Source organism: Larimichthys crocea, chromosome XVIII, assembly GCF_000972845.2.
Source record: "Larimichthys crocea isolate SSNF chromosome XVIII, L_crocea_2.0, whole genome shotgun sequence".
Classification (NCBI taxonomy): domain Eukaryota; kingdom Metazoa; phylum Chordata; class Actinopteri; family Sciaenidae; genus Larimichthys; species Larimichthys crocea.
The window spans coordinates 1,098,885-1,118,810 of NC_040028.1; the positions used below are offsets into that span (position 1 = coordinate 1,098,885).

At 39.3% G+C, this 19,926-nt stretch overlaps 3 protein-coding genes across 5 annotated transcripts; 1 reads left to right on the plus strand and 2 right to left on the minus strand.

The window, feature by feature from the left end:
* Positions 1 to 432: 432 nt before the first annotated feature.
* Positions 433 to 8,070, minus strand: cstpp1 (centriolar satellite-associated tubulin polyglutamylase complex regulator 1). Of its 3 annotated transcripts, none has more exons than XM_027291274.1 (10): positions 7,851 to 8,068; positions 7,611 to 7,713; positions 6,760 to 6,890; positions 6,514 to 6,558; positions 6,121 to 6,205; positions 5,573 to 5,658; positions 5,274 to 5,481; positions 3,668 to 3,777; positions 2,112 to 2,175; positions 433 to 1,953 (listed from the first exon to the last, which is right to left on the minus strand). In XM_027291274.1, the coding sequence occupies exons 1-10, from the start codon at positions 7,930 to 7,932 to the stop codon at positions 1,785 to 1,787; spliced, it is 1,083 nt and encodes a 360-aa protein (XP_027147075.1). In that variant the 5' UTR covers positions 7,933 to 8,068; the 3' UTR covers positions 433 to 1,784. The 3 variants fall into 3 exon arrangements, with proteins under 3 accessions (XP_027147075.1, XP_010750755.2, XP_027147076.1); XM_027291275.1 differs by lacking the exon at positions 433 to 1,953 and adding an exon at positions 3,221 to 3,277 and having other exon boundaries at positions 7,851 to 8,070; XM_010752453.3 differs by lacking the exon at positions 6,514 to 6,558 and having other exon boundaries at positions 1,160 to 1,953; positions 7,851 to 8,067.
* Positions 8,071 to 13,658: 5,588 nt separating this feature from the next.
* On the minus strand, positions 13,659 to 14,347 carry LOC113748166 (zinc finger protein ZFAT-like). Its single transcript, XM_027291121.1, has 2 exons — positions 14,229 to 14,347; positions 13,659 to 14,153 (listed from the first exon to the last, which is right to left on the minus strand). Exons 1-2 carry the CDS (start codon positions 14,268 to 14,270, stop codon positions 13,953 to 13,955), a joined length of 243 nt encoding a protein of 80 aa, XP_027146922.1. The 5' UTR covers positions 14,271 to 14,347; the 3' UTR covers positions 13,659 to 13,952.
* Positions 14,348 to 18,261: 3,914 nt separating this feature from the next.
* Positions 18,262 to 19,450, plus strand: LOC113748169 (transmembrane emp24 domain-containing protein 6-like). The gene is made up of 3 exons (XM_027291129.1): positions 18,262 to 18,462; positions 19,016 to 19,142; positions 19,237 to 19,450. Exons 1-3 carry the CDS (start codon positions 18,262 to 18,264, stop codon positions 19,434 to 19,436), a joined length of 528 nt encoding a protein of 175 aa, XP_027146930.1. The 3' UTR covers positions 19,437 to 19,450.
* Positions 19,451 to 19,926: the final 476 nt, after the last annotated feature.

Here is a 19,926-nt window from a genome sequence, read left to right on the forward strand (position 1 = left end):
TTGTAGATTTTTCACTCATACTTCCTTTATAAGCAAACTACAGTGGTAATTGTTTGTGCTTTGAGCACCTGCCCCAAAGGTCATTGCATGGCCCTGATAGTTAGCAATGTCAAGCATGCATATTTTGTGTCATTTTGTTCATTTTAGTTGGCCTATTTGGGTTGGGAATATCTGAGAGAGGACGGCGATGAAGAGAGGAAGCAGCTCTGGATGGACTGGTAATGGGAGACAGAATTACCTCAACTTACCAGTTATCCCTAGAGATGATCTGAACTCTGTCTTAAACCCAGACCTCGATCACTTCTCCATGTCATTCTCCCACAAATAGACTTACATATATTTTGTTAACAATTCTGGTCTCTTCTATCACCCTTATTTTTCAAAATGATCTCTGAAATTATACTGCTTTGATTACACTTTGAATGGCGGCGTTTCAGGCATGATCATGAAAATCAGTCTATACGCTGATGACATCTCGTTATATCTACAAATCCCTCTGGCAGGTTGGAGATGTAACACACAACTCAGTCATCAAACACTTCCATGTCCATGATATACAGTATTTAAATTATTTTTTTCTCATTACTATATAGCATAAAAATGGATAGATCAAATAAATTGCCACTCTGTTTAATTGGCCATATTTTCTATTCATCCCACCAGCATCAATATCAATATATCCAACACTTGATAATCCCAATTCTGTCTGTCTTGACATTGAACAGATGCAACTCTAACTGCCTCATGAAAAGCAAATACTACTAGTACATACCATAGAGACCATAAAGGTGAAAACCATAACTTACACAAATTCACTTCTTACTAAAATTATGTTCATTTCAACCTCCACATCACAAATCAACTCTAAAAAATTCAATACAAGGTCAATGGTATCCTATGGACAATAATACCTGTAACAGACTATTTCCATGCATTCTGGCTCTGCACACCTGTTGGGTTTTTGTGATCTAAGATCATGGAAAAGAGATCCTCATCCTTGTCACATTTCCAAATCATCATCTTTTCATTTTAGTAACCATATTTTCATACATGATTCTTGACTGTATTTTTTTACTCATCTCCTCGTGTCCCCCAGACTTTGTATATACTGAGTCTCTTGACGAGCCAATTTAACATCTCTAAAGCATCTCACTGCGTCCGATGTCAGTCAGCAGTCACCAACAGAAATCATCCAAATAAAGCATCACAGTTACATCTTTATATATAGTTACATCTTTATTATTCACAGTGTGAGCAAGGATCTTCATACATGTAACATCACATTCACATATTAAGCTTAATGTCATTTTTTTCATCAATAAAAATGTAATAAATAAATGAGTGCAGTGAATACAGTTCATGCTTGAGCTGTTCACTGTGCAGGTCATGAACAAGCAGAAGGAGGAACTTATTAGAACTTAGATGGACTTATTAGAATACTTTTACTGTCCAGTGTTGTGGCCGACCTGTTAAGAGCAACACCAAATACAAACATACAGCAGCCGCAGAGCAGTGGCATGCTGTGGGACTTTATCAAGACCAGACAGCATAGAAGGAACAATAGTGATTCTGAGTGCTGTTCTCCATTCATAGGTGTTCTGATTATCATTTCAGTCAGTCCCTCATTGCTTTTCTGGGCGCCAATGCTGGAGAAAAAGAAGATGGTGTACTCTGTCTCGGGGTGGGGTGATCACTGATGTGCACATCTCCACTACTAGAAGTTTTCATATGTACAAAACAGCCACAGTGTGTTCTGGACTTGATGAGTGGTAGATGGTTAGAGGTCAGTTTTCAGAGGAGTCGGTCTCTTCCGTCGAGCCATCGCTTTCCACCTCCATCTTCCTCCTGTGGTGGATGTTCCTCCTGGGGGAGGCCTTCCTCTGCACTTCCTTCAGTCCCCCCACAGCACTGCCACTGCTGTTGCTGCCAGGGCTCACTGAGATCTGAGCGATTCTGAAACAACAAAAAAAGATGTAAAGAAGAGAACGAAGGAGAGGAGAAGAAAAAAGAAAGCAAAGAAAACAGGAAGTATAGAGAAATAAAGAGAAGAGGTGTAACACTGTACAATATACAGTATGTGCTTGTTGATACAGGTGTGTGTGTTCTCTCACAGTTTGTCCAGTTCCTGGTCCATCTCTGGGTCAATGAGCAGCTCTGCCTTGCTGGGGAGCACTCCTGCAGGAAGACAACATGTTTTGCTGTTGATGTTTTTACAGCATGTACTGCCCTCATCATACATGCTGTAATCAATTCGGCAGTTAGATAAACATAGAAAGCCTAATCAAATAAATAAGTCAAATATGCCAATTCAGTCCCTCATATGAGTTAAATGTCATGGCTTTTTACTGATTACAGGTTTTATGTATTTATTGTTTCACATCAATTATCTATTTATTTATGTGCTTGTACTTAAACATAAAACATCACACAAAATATAATTTTATACAAAAACAAAACAAAAACCACCCACAATCATAGATAACCATAAATCAAATCAATGGGATCAGCTCAAACAAGCTAAAAACAGCTCTCAGGACTAGGCTCAGCTGACTCCCTGCTAACTGGTCACATGACTCTTCCCTCTACTAACGTCCTGCAATTCTTGAAGTGACCACGAGGAGACTCAACAACTTAGTCATAAAAGAATGCGGCGAATTAACTGACTCAGCGTTTCTGTCTCATCACTTCCATCAACCGCTACAAATCAAATCAAATCAGATTTTATTTGTATAGCCCAAAGTCACAAAGTACATTTGCCTCAGAGGGCTTTACCCTCTGTCCTTACAACCATCTGTTTGCCAGAAAAGCTCTAATAATTTGTACAAGAGCTGCTCAGCACCAAACAGTTGGAAGACAGTTAAAAACTAACTTTTTCTCAGTAGCAGAATGAGAGTTAAAGAGAGTTAATATTGATCAGGTGGACGATAAATGAACGACAAATGTGTCTGCTTGATGTGTATACAAGCAAATGTTTGCCAAGTTCACCATAATGACTTTATAATGTGATTATAAGCCGAGTGTGGTGTTTTCAGTTTGTAAAATAAATGAATGCAGCTTTATTTTAATTAACATGATTCAAACTTCAACGTGGTGTACTCTGAAGATGTTGTGAAAATGTTGTGTTGTGGTTGTGTCTTTAGAAGAAGCTGCTGCTGCTGTAAATTCAAACATGGTTTTCAGCAGTTCTGATAATTCTATTATGAAATAGATATTTACTTACTATCATTAATCCTTACACATTAAGCAGCCACGCCCTCTCTCTGAATATACATCACTTCTAGAGAGGAGGGAAGAACACAGACGATATGCTGAATATGAAGAGGGGAGACTCAAAGTGTGCTTTAGGTTACAGAGATGTGTGTGCATATTGTGGTTATGTTATTAATGGCAAAAGTACACACAATACTACATTTTTCAGTATTTATGAGTCGAGGCACAAGTTGGTTGATTCTCGCAGCAAATAGGCATGTTTCATCTGAAGCCAAAAGCTAATGCTAATGTGTCTATCTCTCTGACTGGAGGCCCGATGCAGATGAGGAGCTGACATACAGCTATTAAGGAAGATTTTTTTGTTGTCATCCTCCTAAACTTTACACAACATACAGTATGTCATTTTAACAACACTGTGGATGTGGTAGCAGTAGCAGCAGTGTGATGTTTAACCTACCAACAGTTTGGTTGATGGCCTCATGTTTAGCCAGGCTCATTAAGAAGCTGTAGTAAGACACTTTGTCAGTCTGTTCCAGTGCTTCCCTCATACAGGACCTGGGAGGATGACTACTACACACACACACACACACACACACACACACACACACACACACACACACACACACACACACACACACACACACACACACACACACACACACACACACACACACACACACACCGGGCAGCTTGGTTAACAAACTGAGCTAACCAGAATTCTCGCCAGCGCTTTATATGGTTGCGGCCCGCTACGCTAAAATTTCAGACCGCAACGGCAATTTCCCCCCGTTACGTTATTTTTAATATAGCGTAACGGCTGTTTTCAGTTTTCGTCACCATCGTCAAAAGTTTTTTTTTTTCCTGCGCACTTCAGCAGTTTTCAAGGTGTCAAAATCAGCTGACGTTTGCTTGGTGCTGTCTTCCTACAATGGTGTAGCCGACGTTTGATGAACCTACACATGCGTACTCTGCGCTGTTGATTTTAGGTTGCTAGGAGACAGATGCCTGGAAATCAGTTCCCCGAGAGAGAGAGAGGGAAAAAAACGACAACTGAACTCCCGCTCGATTCCCAGTGATAGCTTTCTTTTGAGCTGGACTTTGAGCTGGACTTCGGTGAATGTCATAATTATAACAATGAATGACGGACCCCCTCGCAAAAAAAGAGACATTCGTTCTTTCTTCATGGTCAGAAATGTAAGTGCACCAGTTATACATGCTTTCCATCACGCTTAAAAACGTGTATTATCTCTATTGTTTGTGTCTGAGTTTACATATCTTTTGACAACACCCTTTGCAGGTAACACACTGCCAAGATCCAAAGATGTAACAATTTTCCACTAAGTATATACAACATAAAAAATGCAATTTATTCCCTCCAGGTACCTCAAATATGGCCCATTTTGGGCACAATTTTTCTAAATTTTCGCATCAAGGAAGGGGGGTCGGGACCCCCCTTCCGCACCAGCCCCCCGCTCGGTCGCTACGCTCCCTCGCCTTACCCCATTACTCTAAAATAAAATCCTGGTGAGAACCCTGCTAACATTAGCTAACAGCAGCTACAGCTGGCAGCAGTTTACTTCACTGTCCATCATAAACTCTGTAAATCACAGAAAGTTGAGGTGTAGCAGCCGGGGGACAGTAGAGGGGAAACCAGAAAACATTTTCTCCATAAAATATCATCCAGTTTCACCGAAATCAGTCAAATAGTTGGGCACAGAGTGGGAGTGGCAGAGACACCATTAACCATTTATAAGCCAGCAAAATGATTTAACATCTTTTATTTTATGGAGAAAATGTTGAATGAAAAAGTTGTCATTAATTTAACACATCAAAGTTTCACATTAATGTGTTGATAAGTTGTCAGCAACATGCTGACTGTGTAAATTCAGATGTCAGTTTCACCTGTTTTTGACCTCTCTGGCCTCCCACATTCTGGCAGTCATGTCTTTTCTTGTAAATAATATAAACACTATAATATCAAAGAGCAGATTTCTGGAGAGCATGTGGTCTCGGTAAGTGAGGACTGGAATGTGTGTGTGTGTCTTTGTGTGTGTGTGTTTTACCTGCGTTTAAACCTGTCACACAGGGCGTCTATACACTGAGCAAGAGTGGACGGCTCCACCCCGTCCTGCTGCTGCTCCTCCCTGTCAATGTCCTCTGCAGCCACAGAGGGCAGCTGCTCGATGGAGGTGGATGTGGGGACGATGACGGTGTTAGGACTCTTCCCTGATAACAGATCCTGGTAGATCATCAGTACGCTGTCCAGGAACTCTACAGACACATGGGGTAACAGGCAGCTGGAAGTCAGGTGGTTTCTGTTTTATTTAGCTTTTGGTTTGTTTTAGCTTTTAGTAGTTTGTACCTTGGTAGTAGAACTGCAGCTGGAAGGCGTACAGGAAATCAGAGAAAGACATCAGACAGTCTATAGCATCGTCCATCAGAACAATCCTAGAGGACAAAGAAAGAACAGCAGTTACCAACAGTCTGCTGTCAACCAGTGAAGTCCAGTGTTAAATGGTCATTACGAGAACAACTTTCTCATGATAAAATTAACTATGAAATGAAATGGTACAAACAATGAAAACATTTGGACCAAAGACAGCTCCAGGTATGGACACACTTCCTGTTGGAATTGGCTCTTTATTCATTTAAATGACAAGATTCATATCAAAATGGAATGTGAGAAGAATGAACGCATAAATCTTCCCACAAAATTTAAAAAAACTAGCCTTCCAAAGTTCTTTCATTGCAACTAATGCCATCAGTGTATGACTATGTGAATGGGTGAATGTGATATGTAGTGTAAAAGAGCTTTAAGTGGTCAAAAAGACTAGAAATGCGCTATATATGTACAGTCCATTTATAATTTTTCGTGAACTCTTGCACTGAAGAGTGTGTCAGTGTACTGACCTGGCTGCACTCTGCACCATCTCTGCTGGGAAGTCTGGACACAGTAACTGCAGCAGAGACCTGTACTCCAGCATGGACAGTAAGTCTGGAAGACAATGAGACATAAAGCTCATGTTACAGAATATACTGTACATCAGTGAACCACCATGTTCAAGAAACCACATTTTTTCATCAATAAATAAATAAACATTCAGACAAATATTGACAGTACAACAATGTATATTTGATGTGACTTCCTGTATTTGATTCATAAGGAATAGTTTGAACTTGAACTTATTGTGGTCTCCAGTTTTGAGAAGCGGTGCTGTGCACTGCACAGGGTCTCTCTCTCTCTCTCTCTCTCTCTCTCTCTCTCTCTCTATTACATTGTAATTGTGTTGATTTGTTCTGTACACATGACATCTATTGCACGTCTGTCCGTCCAGAGGGATCCCTCCTCTGTGTATGACAAAAAGGGCCAGTGTTTTCATTAGTGTGCAATCAACCTGAAAATAAGAATTATGTTTTTTGTCACCTTAGAATGAGCCTTTTATATCTAAACACACTGCTCCTTTATATACAGTAATAACTAGGACTTTTGTGCTATAACATAAATGTAAAGAGCCCAGAGCCATGTATTTAATAAGTGCTGCAGCTCACCTCCACTCTTGCCAATCTGTCTGTAGCATCTCCAGAAAACTCTGATGAAGGAGGCTCTGTTATGAGGAGTGGCTCTGATGTAGTTATACTCTCTGAAGAGAATGTGGTTACTGTTCTTTACACTGCTGAAACTACACACACACACACACACACACACACACACACACACAATTATAAAAGGAAGCACAATTCCACCCTACTCCAACATTAACTATCTCAGCCAGCGTGACTGTCTCACATCTAGTTACATCCTCAGCACAAAGAGAGAGGTGAGTGTGCTTCACTGGTGTTCACAAAGGAAGGATCCAAGGAAGCACTGCTTATTTTTTATTCCTTTCATTATTCCAACATTTTACAGTGTGTTCAGATATACAAATGTGTCTTGTTAGGTAAACTTGTAATCAATAGATATATATATATATATATATATAAATAATATATATATATATATATATATAATATAGATAATATATATATATATATAAGATAGATAGATAGATAGATATATCAATTAATAGATAGATAGATAGATAGATAGATAGATAGATAGATAGATAGATAGATAGATAGATAGATAGATAGATAACAAAGGGAAATGAGGTCATCAAAGCAGCCAAGTATACTTAAATACAATACTTGCCCATTAGTGGGACAAGGCCACTTAAAAAAGCGGCTAGATAAGGTGCATAAGTTGTAGTGGCAAAACGATGGTAATAGTAGCACTGATGATATAATGGTAATGTTATTGTTAATAACAGTATATCATAACAATAGAAACATCTTCCCAGGCCTGTGCCCTACAGAGGACCCCTCCCTGTAAAAGTGAATGAATGATGTATTGTGTGACTTACTATTCAGCAAAGTAGCGGATCACCCCGAACTGGGTGTATTCCTCCTTATGCTCCAGCAGCTGGGTCACTGCGTCACTCAGGTAAAACAACACGTTACTGTCCGCTGCGAGGAAGAGGCACACATGCAGTCAGCTGATAGCATTCATTAACCGTACATTGATTCTGAATGAGACAAACCGACTGTCGAGTGAACATACGTACAAAGGTGGAGCTAACGTTAACGCTGCGCGGCTAACTTACCGAGGTATTCGTCCACGGGGACGGTGCAGTTAAACCGGCTCATTGTGCTCGTGCTGTCCGGAGATAACGTTAAAATGAACATCGATGAGTTCAGGTGAGCGACGCGCTGAATGACTGCATGTGTGAGAGTGTGCTGGCTGTGACCTCGCCCTGCCTGACATGGAACACTGTCACTGCTATGGAAACAGCGGGATGTTGTGTGTTACATTCATTAAATGCCCCCGAACAACGCAGCACACAAAGGTTCCTCTGCACACAATACTACAACTACTGCTATCACGGCTACTGTTACTACTAATAAAGATAAATAAATATTTTATGTGTATTTAATTTAAATGTGTAAATATTGTCTGTTACTATTGTCAGTTAAAATACAATTAAGAAATCATAGAATTATTCATTATAGGGTTAAAGGTCCAGTGTGAAGAATTTAGTTGTATCTAGTGGTGTAATCGCTGCATTGCAATCTCCTCACATCACAAGCCAAGTCAACTGCATTGTCAGTGCTGCTATATGAACAGGACATACAGACAATGGTGCAAACAGCAATAGACTTGAATATAAAATATATACAAGTTTAAAGATCTCTAAGAATAATATGGCAAATATAGAAAGATATTCACGGTGTAGATCTACGTATAAAGAGTATGCACAGCATAGACAGTGTTGTTGTCATGGAAGAGGACCTGCTCCCACTGTAGATATAAAAGGATCATTTTTAAGTCACAAAATAAAAAAAGATTTGTATTATACATGCACGAAAGCATAGTTATGAATATTATATTCCATCTGCCTTATTCTAAAAATAAGGGCCCACAATCTTGCACATTTGACCTTTAAAGGTACAATATATAAGATATATCTAATGCTGTAACACCTTCCACTCTTTGTAAAAGTCTAGTTTCTGTTCTGTATTGTTACTTTTTTTTTGTCTTCCTGTTTGCAGTTATCATGGTTTCAAAGGTTAGTTAGTTGTCAATATTTTTCATCATATTTTTTTCTTCATAAAATTTAAGTTGTTATAGACAAGGAAGAATGGATGGATTAAACATTGACATTTCCCCGGTGGATCCCCAAGCCCTGAAGCCCTATAATTAAATAATTGTTGTTATTGTGTCTGTATAGGGAGTGTACTTTTGTTTAATCTATCTTACACTCTTCAATCACACACATCCAGACAGGCTGCTGGTAAGATGATTGATTATTTTCTTTTTCTTTTAAAAACAAAACAAAAAAAAAAACATGTTTTTATTGGATTTTTAATTATTGTCTAAATAAACTCTGCTCCTTTGTAAAGTTTTACTTTAATTATTAAATTATTATTAATTATATTTACTTTATTGTTAATTTAATAGGAACAGAGACATGAAATGACAGGTATGACGGGTATACCAGTGTGCTTTTTCCAGTTTGTTTTTGATTGACCTAATTCCTAAATAATCCATCCCAAACTATTTAAAGAACATTCACAGTTCAAGGCATTTTTTCAAGGCTGTGTAATACAGGTGGGCTTTGATTCTTTCAAATGTATGTAGGTATGGTAAGAAAAATATGGCTGCAGTGGAAGTCATTTATATTTGACTATATAGGAGGCAAGCTGTCTATGTGTCTTTGTACAGCTCTTCCTAGACAGGCTAACTTGCTGCACACATTAGTCCTGCTTTGATTTCTTCATGTGGACATCAGGACGTAGACATGACACAGACTTGCTCGTGTGCAGTGTAAATGTAGAAGAGTTTTGAGTTGGAGAAAGAAGGAAAGCATCTGCTTCTTATATGTGTGTCACTTATTATCTGGTCATCTGCAAAAGCTCCTATCAAAACAGGATTCTAGGCAGGAAGACCTGCCCAAAGCCAGTTGATTTAATACGTTTGGCCAATTTAAGAAATAGCAAAAGCAAATGTTTTAAATTTGCAGAAATGCATCACGATCAAATAAAGAGCAAATTTGTCACTGTATTTGTACGAATTTGACTGCGGGACTCTGTACAGTTTGTCTTTATTTACTACAAACATCTCACTGTGCTCACATGAGCATGACAACGTGTATGGAAAGATGTTCTCAGAACTCATCAGGAAACTCCTTTTCTCTTGTTGTCTTCTGTTTTTTTTTTCCTTATATCTACATCCAGGAAGTGGAGACCGACAGCTCTGTGATCAGCGCAATTAAATTTAATTCGCCTAAACATACTTTCAGACGTCTGACTGGAATCAACTTGACTTCTGTAGAAAGTGTAGAGCATTTGTTATTGTCCGTACTGTATTCTGTACACATGCATGTCTGGTTAAACCTGAGGTATATTTTCCTCATCTGAATCAGGAGGTCTGAGGACAGAACAGGACATGAAATCTGTTTCACAAATGAAATGTGTCCCAGTCCATGAGAAAGACAAGGTGGGAGAGCACATAGGATTTCAAGTCATACAAGCAGTTGAATGTAAATGTGGCCTTGTGAAGGCAAAACATCAATGATGATGCTGAGAGACAGAATAAGGAGTCAAGACTGTGGCACTATTGCATTCATTCAAAGCTAACTACCTCACTGTTTTTACAGATTAATATGGACCCAGGAACATTGCTAGAAATAGTTAGTCTGTAATGAAGAGTATAACTAATTTAACTGGGTTGAGTCAGAACAACAAAAGTCACTTCATGTTGAAGTGAAAAATAGAAGCAAGGGTTTGATTTGAATTAGACTCTACCGATCTATCGATCACTATGATGTAAATATTAGAATTATTCTCCTCCACAGTTCTTTGTTTATTTGGTCTGCTTTTAACCTTCTGAAAATGATGGTGGATCGTCTGGCGTTAGTCTAGTTTTTAAGTTAGTGGTGAAGCCAGTGTTATATGGATTTTAAGATTGCATTGAATCTATTGATATCAAACATGTCATGTTATTGTACTGGGAAAGTTGTCTTTACCACAAGGTCTGTGACCACTTAATGATTGCTTGTAATATTTGCTTTGCCGTCAGAAGTTCTAAAGTTAACACCAAATTAAAAGTTTGTCTGACAGCAAGGTTAAACATAGAAAATATTCTTAATATGGTGTAGACTTAAACAGATATTGATTGTTTTGGAGAGTAACCTTTTCATGTGCGAAAATATATTTTTCTGCTGAGCCTGTCCACAGCAGTGCATAGCTCTACTTATACAACCCCACTTCAGAATACCATAATACCATATATAAGATTCTGAGGCATTCTTCGTATTCATTTCATTTCAGTTTCAGTTCATTTCATTTCAGTTATAATTGTTTTAATGTTAATGAGTGAACCAGTTGTAGCTTAAAAATTAACCCTTCAAATGAATGAAGGGTTGCCGATGACTGTGAAGGACAAAAATGTATTTTGCATAAACAGTTGATTGCGGAATTAATTAAATATTTGAATAATTATTACATTCTAATCTTCAGTTAGGATATAACAGCTAAATTCAAATCCTATAATAATTTTAGGAGACATGTTTCTAAAATGTCACCCTAAATCGAGACAAGACACAGACAGATGAAGTTTCTGCAAAATATAACAATATCTGAACTTTGAATTTTTTTTTTTTTTAATGTTTTTTTTTTTTTGCTTGCTTTTTTGTGGAGGGGAACTAAAATTTTTTTTTTTTTGCTGTCTTTGACATGTGGGGGAACCAGAGCACCTGGAGAAAACCCACAAAACTTGATGTTCACTTTAGTCCTCCCTCCTCCTCTTCCATCTCTCTGGTTTTCCCCCCACCCCAGAAAGTGACGGATTCTCTTCAGACAGAAGGTGGTCGTGCTGTCCTGCTGGAGATTTTCAGCCTCCTTCGGTGATTCAAGTGCCAGTGCAGGACTGATGGTCTCCTGCTCTTCGCAATGCTTGTCCTCAGGGACTTCAGCCTCCTTCGGTGATTCGAGTGCCAGTGCAGGACTGATGGTCTCCTGCTGCTCGCACTGCTTCTCCTCAGGGACTTCAGTCTCCTTCGGTGGTCCGAGTGCCAGTGCAGGACTGATGGTCTCCTGCTCTTTGCAATGCTTGTCCTCAGGGACTTCAGCCTCCTTCGGTGATTCGAGTGCCAGTGCAGGACTGATGGTCTCCTGCTCTTCGCAATGCTTGTCCTCAGGGACTTCAGCCTCCTTCGGTGATTCGAGTGCCAGTGCAGGACTGATGGTTTCCTGCTGCTCGCACTGCTTCTCCTCAGGGACTTCAGTCTCCTTCGGTGGTTGGGTGTCATCATGGCCAGTGATTTTTTGGAGAGCCTCCCTCTCAGCCTTAAGCTCAGTGGATAGCTTCAGGTTGAGCGAAATCTGAACACTGAGCTGAGTTTTCAGCTCGTCCAGCTCTCTCTCAAAAATTGTCTTACTCTCAAGGGCATTTTGCTGCAGGACAGCGATCTCCTCTGCCATCTTTTCATGGAGGGCTTCCAGCTCAGCCCTCAAGTTGAGGTTCACACGCTGGCCCTCTGACACTGAGATTGTGTGAGCCTCGACTTCCTTGTCAAGCTTACACTGGAGCTTGTCGGCCTGCTCTTTGACCGTGATGATGTCGGTTTTATACTTCTGCGTAATCTCACCGTGTGAAATGCAGATCTTGTCCATTTCTTGCTGGATAATCTTGTTCTTCTCCTTCTCTGCCTCCAGCTCAGCAGAGAAGTTCTGGTTCACTTTCTCTTCCTCTTGCAGCTCCTCATACTTTGTTTGGAGGAGTTTCTTCTGCTCAAGTTCCCTTTCAATCTCAGACCTGAGGGCATCAGCCTCCTCTCTGATTTTGGGAACGTCGTTTTCATACCTTGCATGGAGCACTTTGTATGAAATGTGGAGGATATCGAGTTCCTCTTGGAGAAGCTTGTTCTTAGTCTTCTCTGCCTGGAACTCGTTCGTGAACTTCTGCTCATTAATGATGTGAGCCACCTGCAGCTCCTCATAATCGACTTGCAAGAGTTTTTTCTTTTTCCTCTTCGTATTGTCCCTGACTTGGTTGGCAATCTTTGCAGTGCTCAGAGTCTCTGGATTAGTGTACTTCTTTACTGTCTTTAGCTCTTCCCTCGTTTCCTTTTCTTTGTTGATGAATTTCTCTTTTAGGAATTTCTGTCTCTTCAGCTGCGCTTTTGTCTCTTCCAACTCTTGGTTGAGTTGGCAGCAGTTCTCACAAAAGCAGCCGCGTACTGTCTGCTCTACATCGCTACTCTGGTCACCTGTGGGGTTCGTCGGGCACTGCATTTTCTTTGGCTGGTAGAATCAGTCACAAAGAAATGCTGTAGGTTGCAGTTGTAGGTCTCTAACGAACAGATGTGTTCTGTATCAGTCGTTTGTCTTTCGAAAATTGTCTTTTCTCGCACTTTCTCACCGTGGTGTCACGTATTGAAAGGTCTGAAATGAAACGATAGTGACTGAAGAGCCGTGGCCTTATATAGCCTAGAGACCTGATGACGTCACAACTCACATTTTATTTGTCTTTGATCATTTGCCCCGCCCCCTTTTCTCTGAGTTGTTTTTTTACGTCGCCCAATGCTAACCCACTACGCCACCGACCGTCCCATAACAACACTTTTTGAAACTTCAGAAAGTATGACAATTGTCTTCATTTTGCGCTGAGAAGACTTTTTTTGATTGTTAGGTAGCAAATTATCTTTCTCAGACCTTTTACAATGCCTATATAGAGTGTACAGAGACATTAAGATCATAATGCAAGATGTCTTTTCCTCTTTTTATATTTTAAAGTGATAGTTTAGTCACATATGTCAGGAATTTGTCAGGAATTTGAAACTGTACCAAACTTATAAGCTGAGTTCGAGTCATTTTTGAGCAATAACTGAAGTCATGTGAACAACTTAGATTTGTTTTTGGTAAATGAAGCCACACCAGTGTATCAAGCAGTGCTGGACAGGTTTTTTTTTTTTATTTAAATATACTTTGTAAGTACAAAATATGTCACATAATCACACAATCAAGTATTGCACTTATATTTTTCATAATTACTACATGACTAAAAATACATTTGAAGAATACTCCTTATGATGACAGGTCAACATTCACTAAATCCTGATTTTATTGCTTATTGGTATTTTATTTTACTTTTGTAAACTCATCTACTGACTGATCAGCAGTTTTATGTTAAAGTTCTAGCAGTACTAGTTGATTTCTACAGTGTGTTCCTGGACATAGACAATGTAGTGGTGAGTGTTTTCTCCCTGAGTGAGGACTGTCAGAGCCTCCAGGCCGTGTGCCTCCTCCACCACCATCACCTGGTCGCCGGTTAGACCCCCGTCTGCGTTCACCACCATCAGCTGATTACTGCAGTTACCGACTTCCTGCTCATCTGCCACCTGCAACTTCAGCCACAACTCAACATCAACATTTTTGTTGTAACCATTCTTTTTCTGAGTAAGTCATGTGATGTAATTTACCTGTTGTACCACGGTAACAGTGCCTGGAGCCATGGCGACCATGGAGGTGATGGCATCATGAGTCTCTGAACTGAATTCTGTAATTTGCTGGATATTAACTGTACACACAAAAAAAAAACATTTATTTTAAGGTTAAGTACATACTGTATGCTAAAATACATTAATGACTCACACAAATAGGAATAGCCATGAATAGGACTTAAGTCAGTTATCCACTGTATGTTTATCACAGTTGCTGTTGTTACCGTTGTCCTGCAGAGCTGATGCAGTTGCACATAAAATTAAGAAAATAAAAAAATATTTACTGAGTTCAGACATCTTTCTTCATTTTTAATTTTGATCAACTTCTTGAAATAAGTTATCAACTCAATAAAACAATGGACATGTAACAAATTGTATTTTTTATGCTGAAAAAAACTCATGTTTTTAAGTCATACTAACTAACCTCCTGAATCATTTTTAGAGGCCACATGTATGAAAGTAGATTAGTGCCATATATCTGAAGAAGAGCAGACTATGATTTGCACTTGTAAAACCCGTAATTCGCAACTTGTGAATGCGCATCTCGCAACTTGTGAACGCGCATCTCAGAGTTTGTAAGTGTAACTTCAGATCCACCCACATCTGCACAAAAGCAAACTGCAAGCAATTTCACAACTTGTGAAAGCGCATCTTCGAATTTGCACTTTTGTAACTTCAGATCTGGCAAAGCTGCAAACATGATTTGCATGCGCAGGTGTTCCATTGCTCGCTCAGTTGCGTCATCCTTCTCACCGTGATTTTTGGCACGATTCACTCGGATGGATTTGAAGGAAAGGAAACGATTGCGCGCAGAGACCAGGCATGGCTGTTCTACCACTCTTGTCCAAGAGGTGGCAGTGTGGTTATTGGATAATATATCAATAAACGGCTCAGTGGTGGTGGGTGGTGGCTGGCCTAGACATATTTACACAGACGCCGCATTGAGCGGGTTGGTCGCGATAACGTAAAACGGCGCCGCCGTATTGGTTCGGGCAAGATATGCCCGTTAAATACCAAGGAAATGGACTGAAATTCATAAAGCGCCTTTCTACAAAGTTCTTAAGTTAATGTCTCTTATACACCCATTCACACACACAATATATCTGGGAACAAACAGGCACCAAAAAACAAGTATGTAACTTTTAAAGTGATGATTATAAATGTTTACTCCTTATGTAGCACCAAAAAACGTATGTTTTTTCTAATGCTGTCGTTTACAGCTACTAATGTGTGAACACTGTTACTGTGATGATATAAATATTGAACTATTTATAATAACATTTATCTGTGTCTATAATAACCAGATCCTGAAATGTAGATGTGACATGAGGGTTTTCTTGAAAATAAAGAGCACACACACCACACATATTTGTGTGTCGAGTTGTGCGGGGTGTATATACTATATATATATATATAGTGGGTGTTGTGTGGTAGTATATATTATATTATATATATCATATATATATATATAATATATATATATATATATTATATATATATTATATACTACACACACACACACACACCACAACACACAACACACACATTATATGTGTGTGTTGTGTGTGTCTTTATTCAGAAAACCCTTCATGGTCACATCTACATTTCAGGATCTGGTTTTATAGACACAGATTAATGAAATGTTATATATAAATATTTAATATTATCATCACACTTTATAGTAACAGTTACAGTGTTACACACATTAGTAGCTGTAACACTCAGCATTAGAAAAATACATACGTTGGTTTGGTGCTTACATAAGGAGTAAACATTTATAATCATCACTTTAAAAGTTCATACGTTGTTTTTTGGTGCCTGTTTGTTTCCCAGATATATTAGTGTGTGTCTGACTGGGTGTGGTATAAGAGACATTAACTTAAAGAACTTTGTAGAAAGGCGCCTTTATGAGAGTTTCAGTCCATTTCCTTGTATTGTTTACGGGATATCTGCCCGACACCAATACGGCGGCGCCGTTTACGTATCGCGACCAACGACCAACCGCTCAATGCGGGCGTTATATATTGTCTATGGCCCGCCACCACCACCACCACTGAGCCGTTATTTTGAATATTATCCAATAAAACCCACGCAACTCTGGACAAAGAGTGGTTAGAACAGCCATTCCTGGTCTCTGCGGCACATCGTTTCCTTCAAATCATCGAGTGGAATCGTGCCAAAAATCACGTGAGAAGGATGACGCAATCTGAGCGAGACAAATAGGAACCTGCGCGCAATCATAGTATGTGCAGCTTTGCAGATCTGAAGTTACAATGTGCAAATTCAGATGAGATGCGCTTTCACAAGTTGTGAAATATTGCTTGCAGTTTGCTTTTTGCAGATGTGTGTGGATCTGAAGTTACACTTACAAACTCTGGTGCGCGTTACCAAGTTGCGCAGATGCGCATTCACCCGTTGCGAATTACGGGTTTTACAAAGTGCAAATCATAGTCTGCTTCTTCTTCAGATATATGGCACTAATCTACTTTCATACACATGCCACCTATTATCCCAGGGGTTAAGAATGTGAAGACCACAAGGAGCTCTGTCAACAAATCGCCAGAGAGTTAGAGCCCTTGAAGACCTTGGTTCTCAACATCAAACACAAAGGGGCCAAGACGGATCTCCTCCATTTGTAAAGACGCTCTTGAGGAACTCTGCATCACTCTGGAGTCTGCCCAGCGCAAAATGTTAACACTGTTAGAGGAAGGAGACGAGATGAAGAGTATTATAGTGAAAAGCTAGCTTCACCACCCCTCCAGCTTCCATGCATTCATACAGCAATATGCCCTCCATGCAAATCTCTCCTGTCACATCTCCCCAGACTGTCAGTTGCCATCTGTCGCCCATGCAAATATTTAGCCCCATGTATCCATGACGTCTCTATATGGAGCCACGTCCCCACTAACTCCGGCCACATTGGTAAATGGTAATGGACTGTACTTATATAGCGCCTTCTATTCCTTCCGACCACTCTCAAAGCGCTCTACACTACATATCTCATTCACCCCATTCACACACATTCATACACTGATGGCATTGGCTACCATGCAAGGTGCCAACTGCTCATCAGTTTGTGGATCTAACCATTCATACACATTCACACACCGATGGCACAGCCTTCGGGAGCAATTTGGGGTTCAGTGTCTTGCCCAAGGACACTTCGACATGCAGACCGCAGGAGCCGGGGATCGAACCGCCGATCATCTGATTAGTGGACGAGCCACAGCCGCCACACATTGTCTACTCGCCTGCTATGGGGTCATCCACTGTTATCTATACCCTACCACTTTACTAAGATTTTACATTAAACATATACAATATGTTTTCAAAAATATAATAAACTGTTAAATATTAAATCAAAGGTCACTGCAGAAGCAAGCTCGTCTATGTTTTTGTTAGGTAGGATTTTAAATGCAGCACTTTTACTAGTAATTAAGTATCAAGATGACAGTATGTCTGTGATTACAAAACATGTCTAAAGGTAAAGCCTCTAACCTTCTCACATGGTTTCACTTGATTTGAAGAACTGATTGAGGCCTTAAGAGGTAAAATAATTCAAGATTTCAGAAAAAAGCAAAAAGTATAGAAAACATTACACAGTTTTCCTCTTTCATTTTACATGAATCATCTCATGACCTCTGATGCTGATCTGGTGATCCTTTGGAGGAAACAGACCCCCAGGCTGTGAACCACTGCACTAAACTAGCTTCCTGCACATTGTTACACATTGATGAATCATTATTAACAATCTGTTGTGGAATATATAATAATATGTTAACCACTCTGCCCATGATTAAGACTTTCTTTTATGCTTTTACACATGGATGTCTAGTCTTCACTTTCCACAAAGAGAGAGTGCATGATTGTGAGTTACACTGACATGTCATTGTCAGCATTGTGACCGAGTGTTTGTAGATGTGGTTAATAATTATTTTCCAGTTGATATCTAAGAATCAACAGAAGAGAGCAGTGGACTCCTTCATGTCCTCCTCTACAGTGAAATGCAGTCATGCTGTTGAACACTCTGCTCATAGTGTTGAGCTCACAGTGTGTCTGGGCCAGAAAGTCCGAACCTTCCTTTAATGAGGCAGATGCAGGTTTGTTCAGGGGATCAGATAAATATGACTTTGCCATCGAGGTTCCTGCTGCAGAGATGGAGTGTTTCTGGCACTTTGCCCACCAGAGTGGAAGCTTCTACCTGATGTACATGGTGAGAAGTTTTCACCGCAAATCTGCAGTATTTGGTTTTGTCTGTGAATATGTGTATACTTTGAAGTAATGCACAATAGGGTATATCTGTGTGCCTTTGTGCAATTTGTCCTCAGGCTTATCAGACTTTCAAGGTGATCCAGTTTAACTTCTAAACAGTGATCTTTGTATGTGCAAAGTTTTTACCATACAAATACAGAAATATGCTTGAATATATGGGCAGATGTGGGTCATTTGTTATTCTGTTTTTGTTTCTTTTGGTTTATTATATCGGTGTCAACAGATTATCTTTCTTTCTACATTAGGAACTAAGATGTGACAAGAACATTTAATTACATCCACGAGTTTATGTCTCAGGGACAAAGTGGAGGTCACTCTTGGGAGTCAAGATAGACGCAATATAGCAATAGTCCTGCTGTAGTGAGTATTTGGGACAGCATTATTTTTTGGACAACAATGGAGCTCTATGGCACTGATCAGGTTTTTATAAACAGACAACATATTTTAGTATCACTGGATTTGTGGACTTGTTTAATATTTGTATGTGACCACAGGTACAGTGGGTAACAGGGATGGCCAATGATCCCCGGCTATTTGTGACAGTCAACTCACCACAGGGCGTTCTCATGGCATCAAAGAATGAGGCTGTTGGTCAATTGAATTTCCAGACTGAGGTGACAGGTAGGCCCATCAGAAACAACTCACCAGTTGTCTCCAGAGTCCATTATTTATTCAAGAATAAGTCTCTGAAGTAACTGCAGTTTCTTTACAACAGGTTTTTACCGGATGTGTCTCGGGAACCACAACAACAAGTTTGGAGGCATCAGGGTCTTTATGAACTTTGGTGTCATCTACGAAGGCTTTGTGGAGTCAAAGGGAGAGATGGAGGAAGGAGAGAAAGTCCTCAACAGCACTTTGACAGATATTGAGGTATTTGTTTCAATTATACATGGTGTGTTTAAAATATATTTTTAAACATGTCATCTGCATAAAGAGATATGCAACAAGTTGCATTACTGAAAATGATAATGGAAATGTTATTTTGACAAACTAGAGCTACTTTATTTCATTATTACATTATTATCTGACCATATATTGTCGAGTATATTACACCACATCATCTATAACTTTTTGTATATTATGATACATAGTTGGGTTGTTGACAAATAGGCAGTAAAAAAAGTTTTGTACAGCACCATTTTTGAATAAAATAAGCATATGTAGTGTGAAATCTGACATTTGAGAAAATATAAAGGGGTCAATAACTTTGTCAATTCTTTCAGTTTTTTTTTGACATTTTCACTTAACAGTGCCATAAATTTGTCCTATGGTGTGACGTTAAAGAAAGAAAATAAATTATTATTCAAATACTATATAAATAACATGAGAGAGATGTATCTTCATTGTTAAACACTTATTTACATATAGTGTTATTTATGTAATATTAAGTTATGAATAACACTAT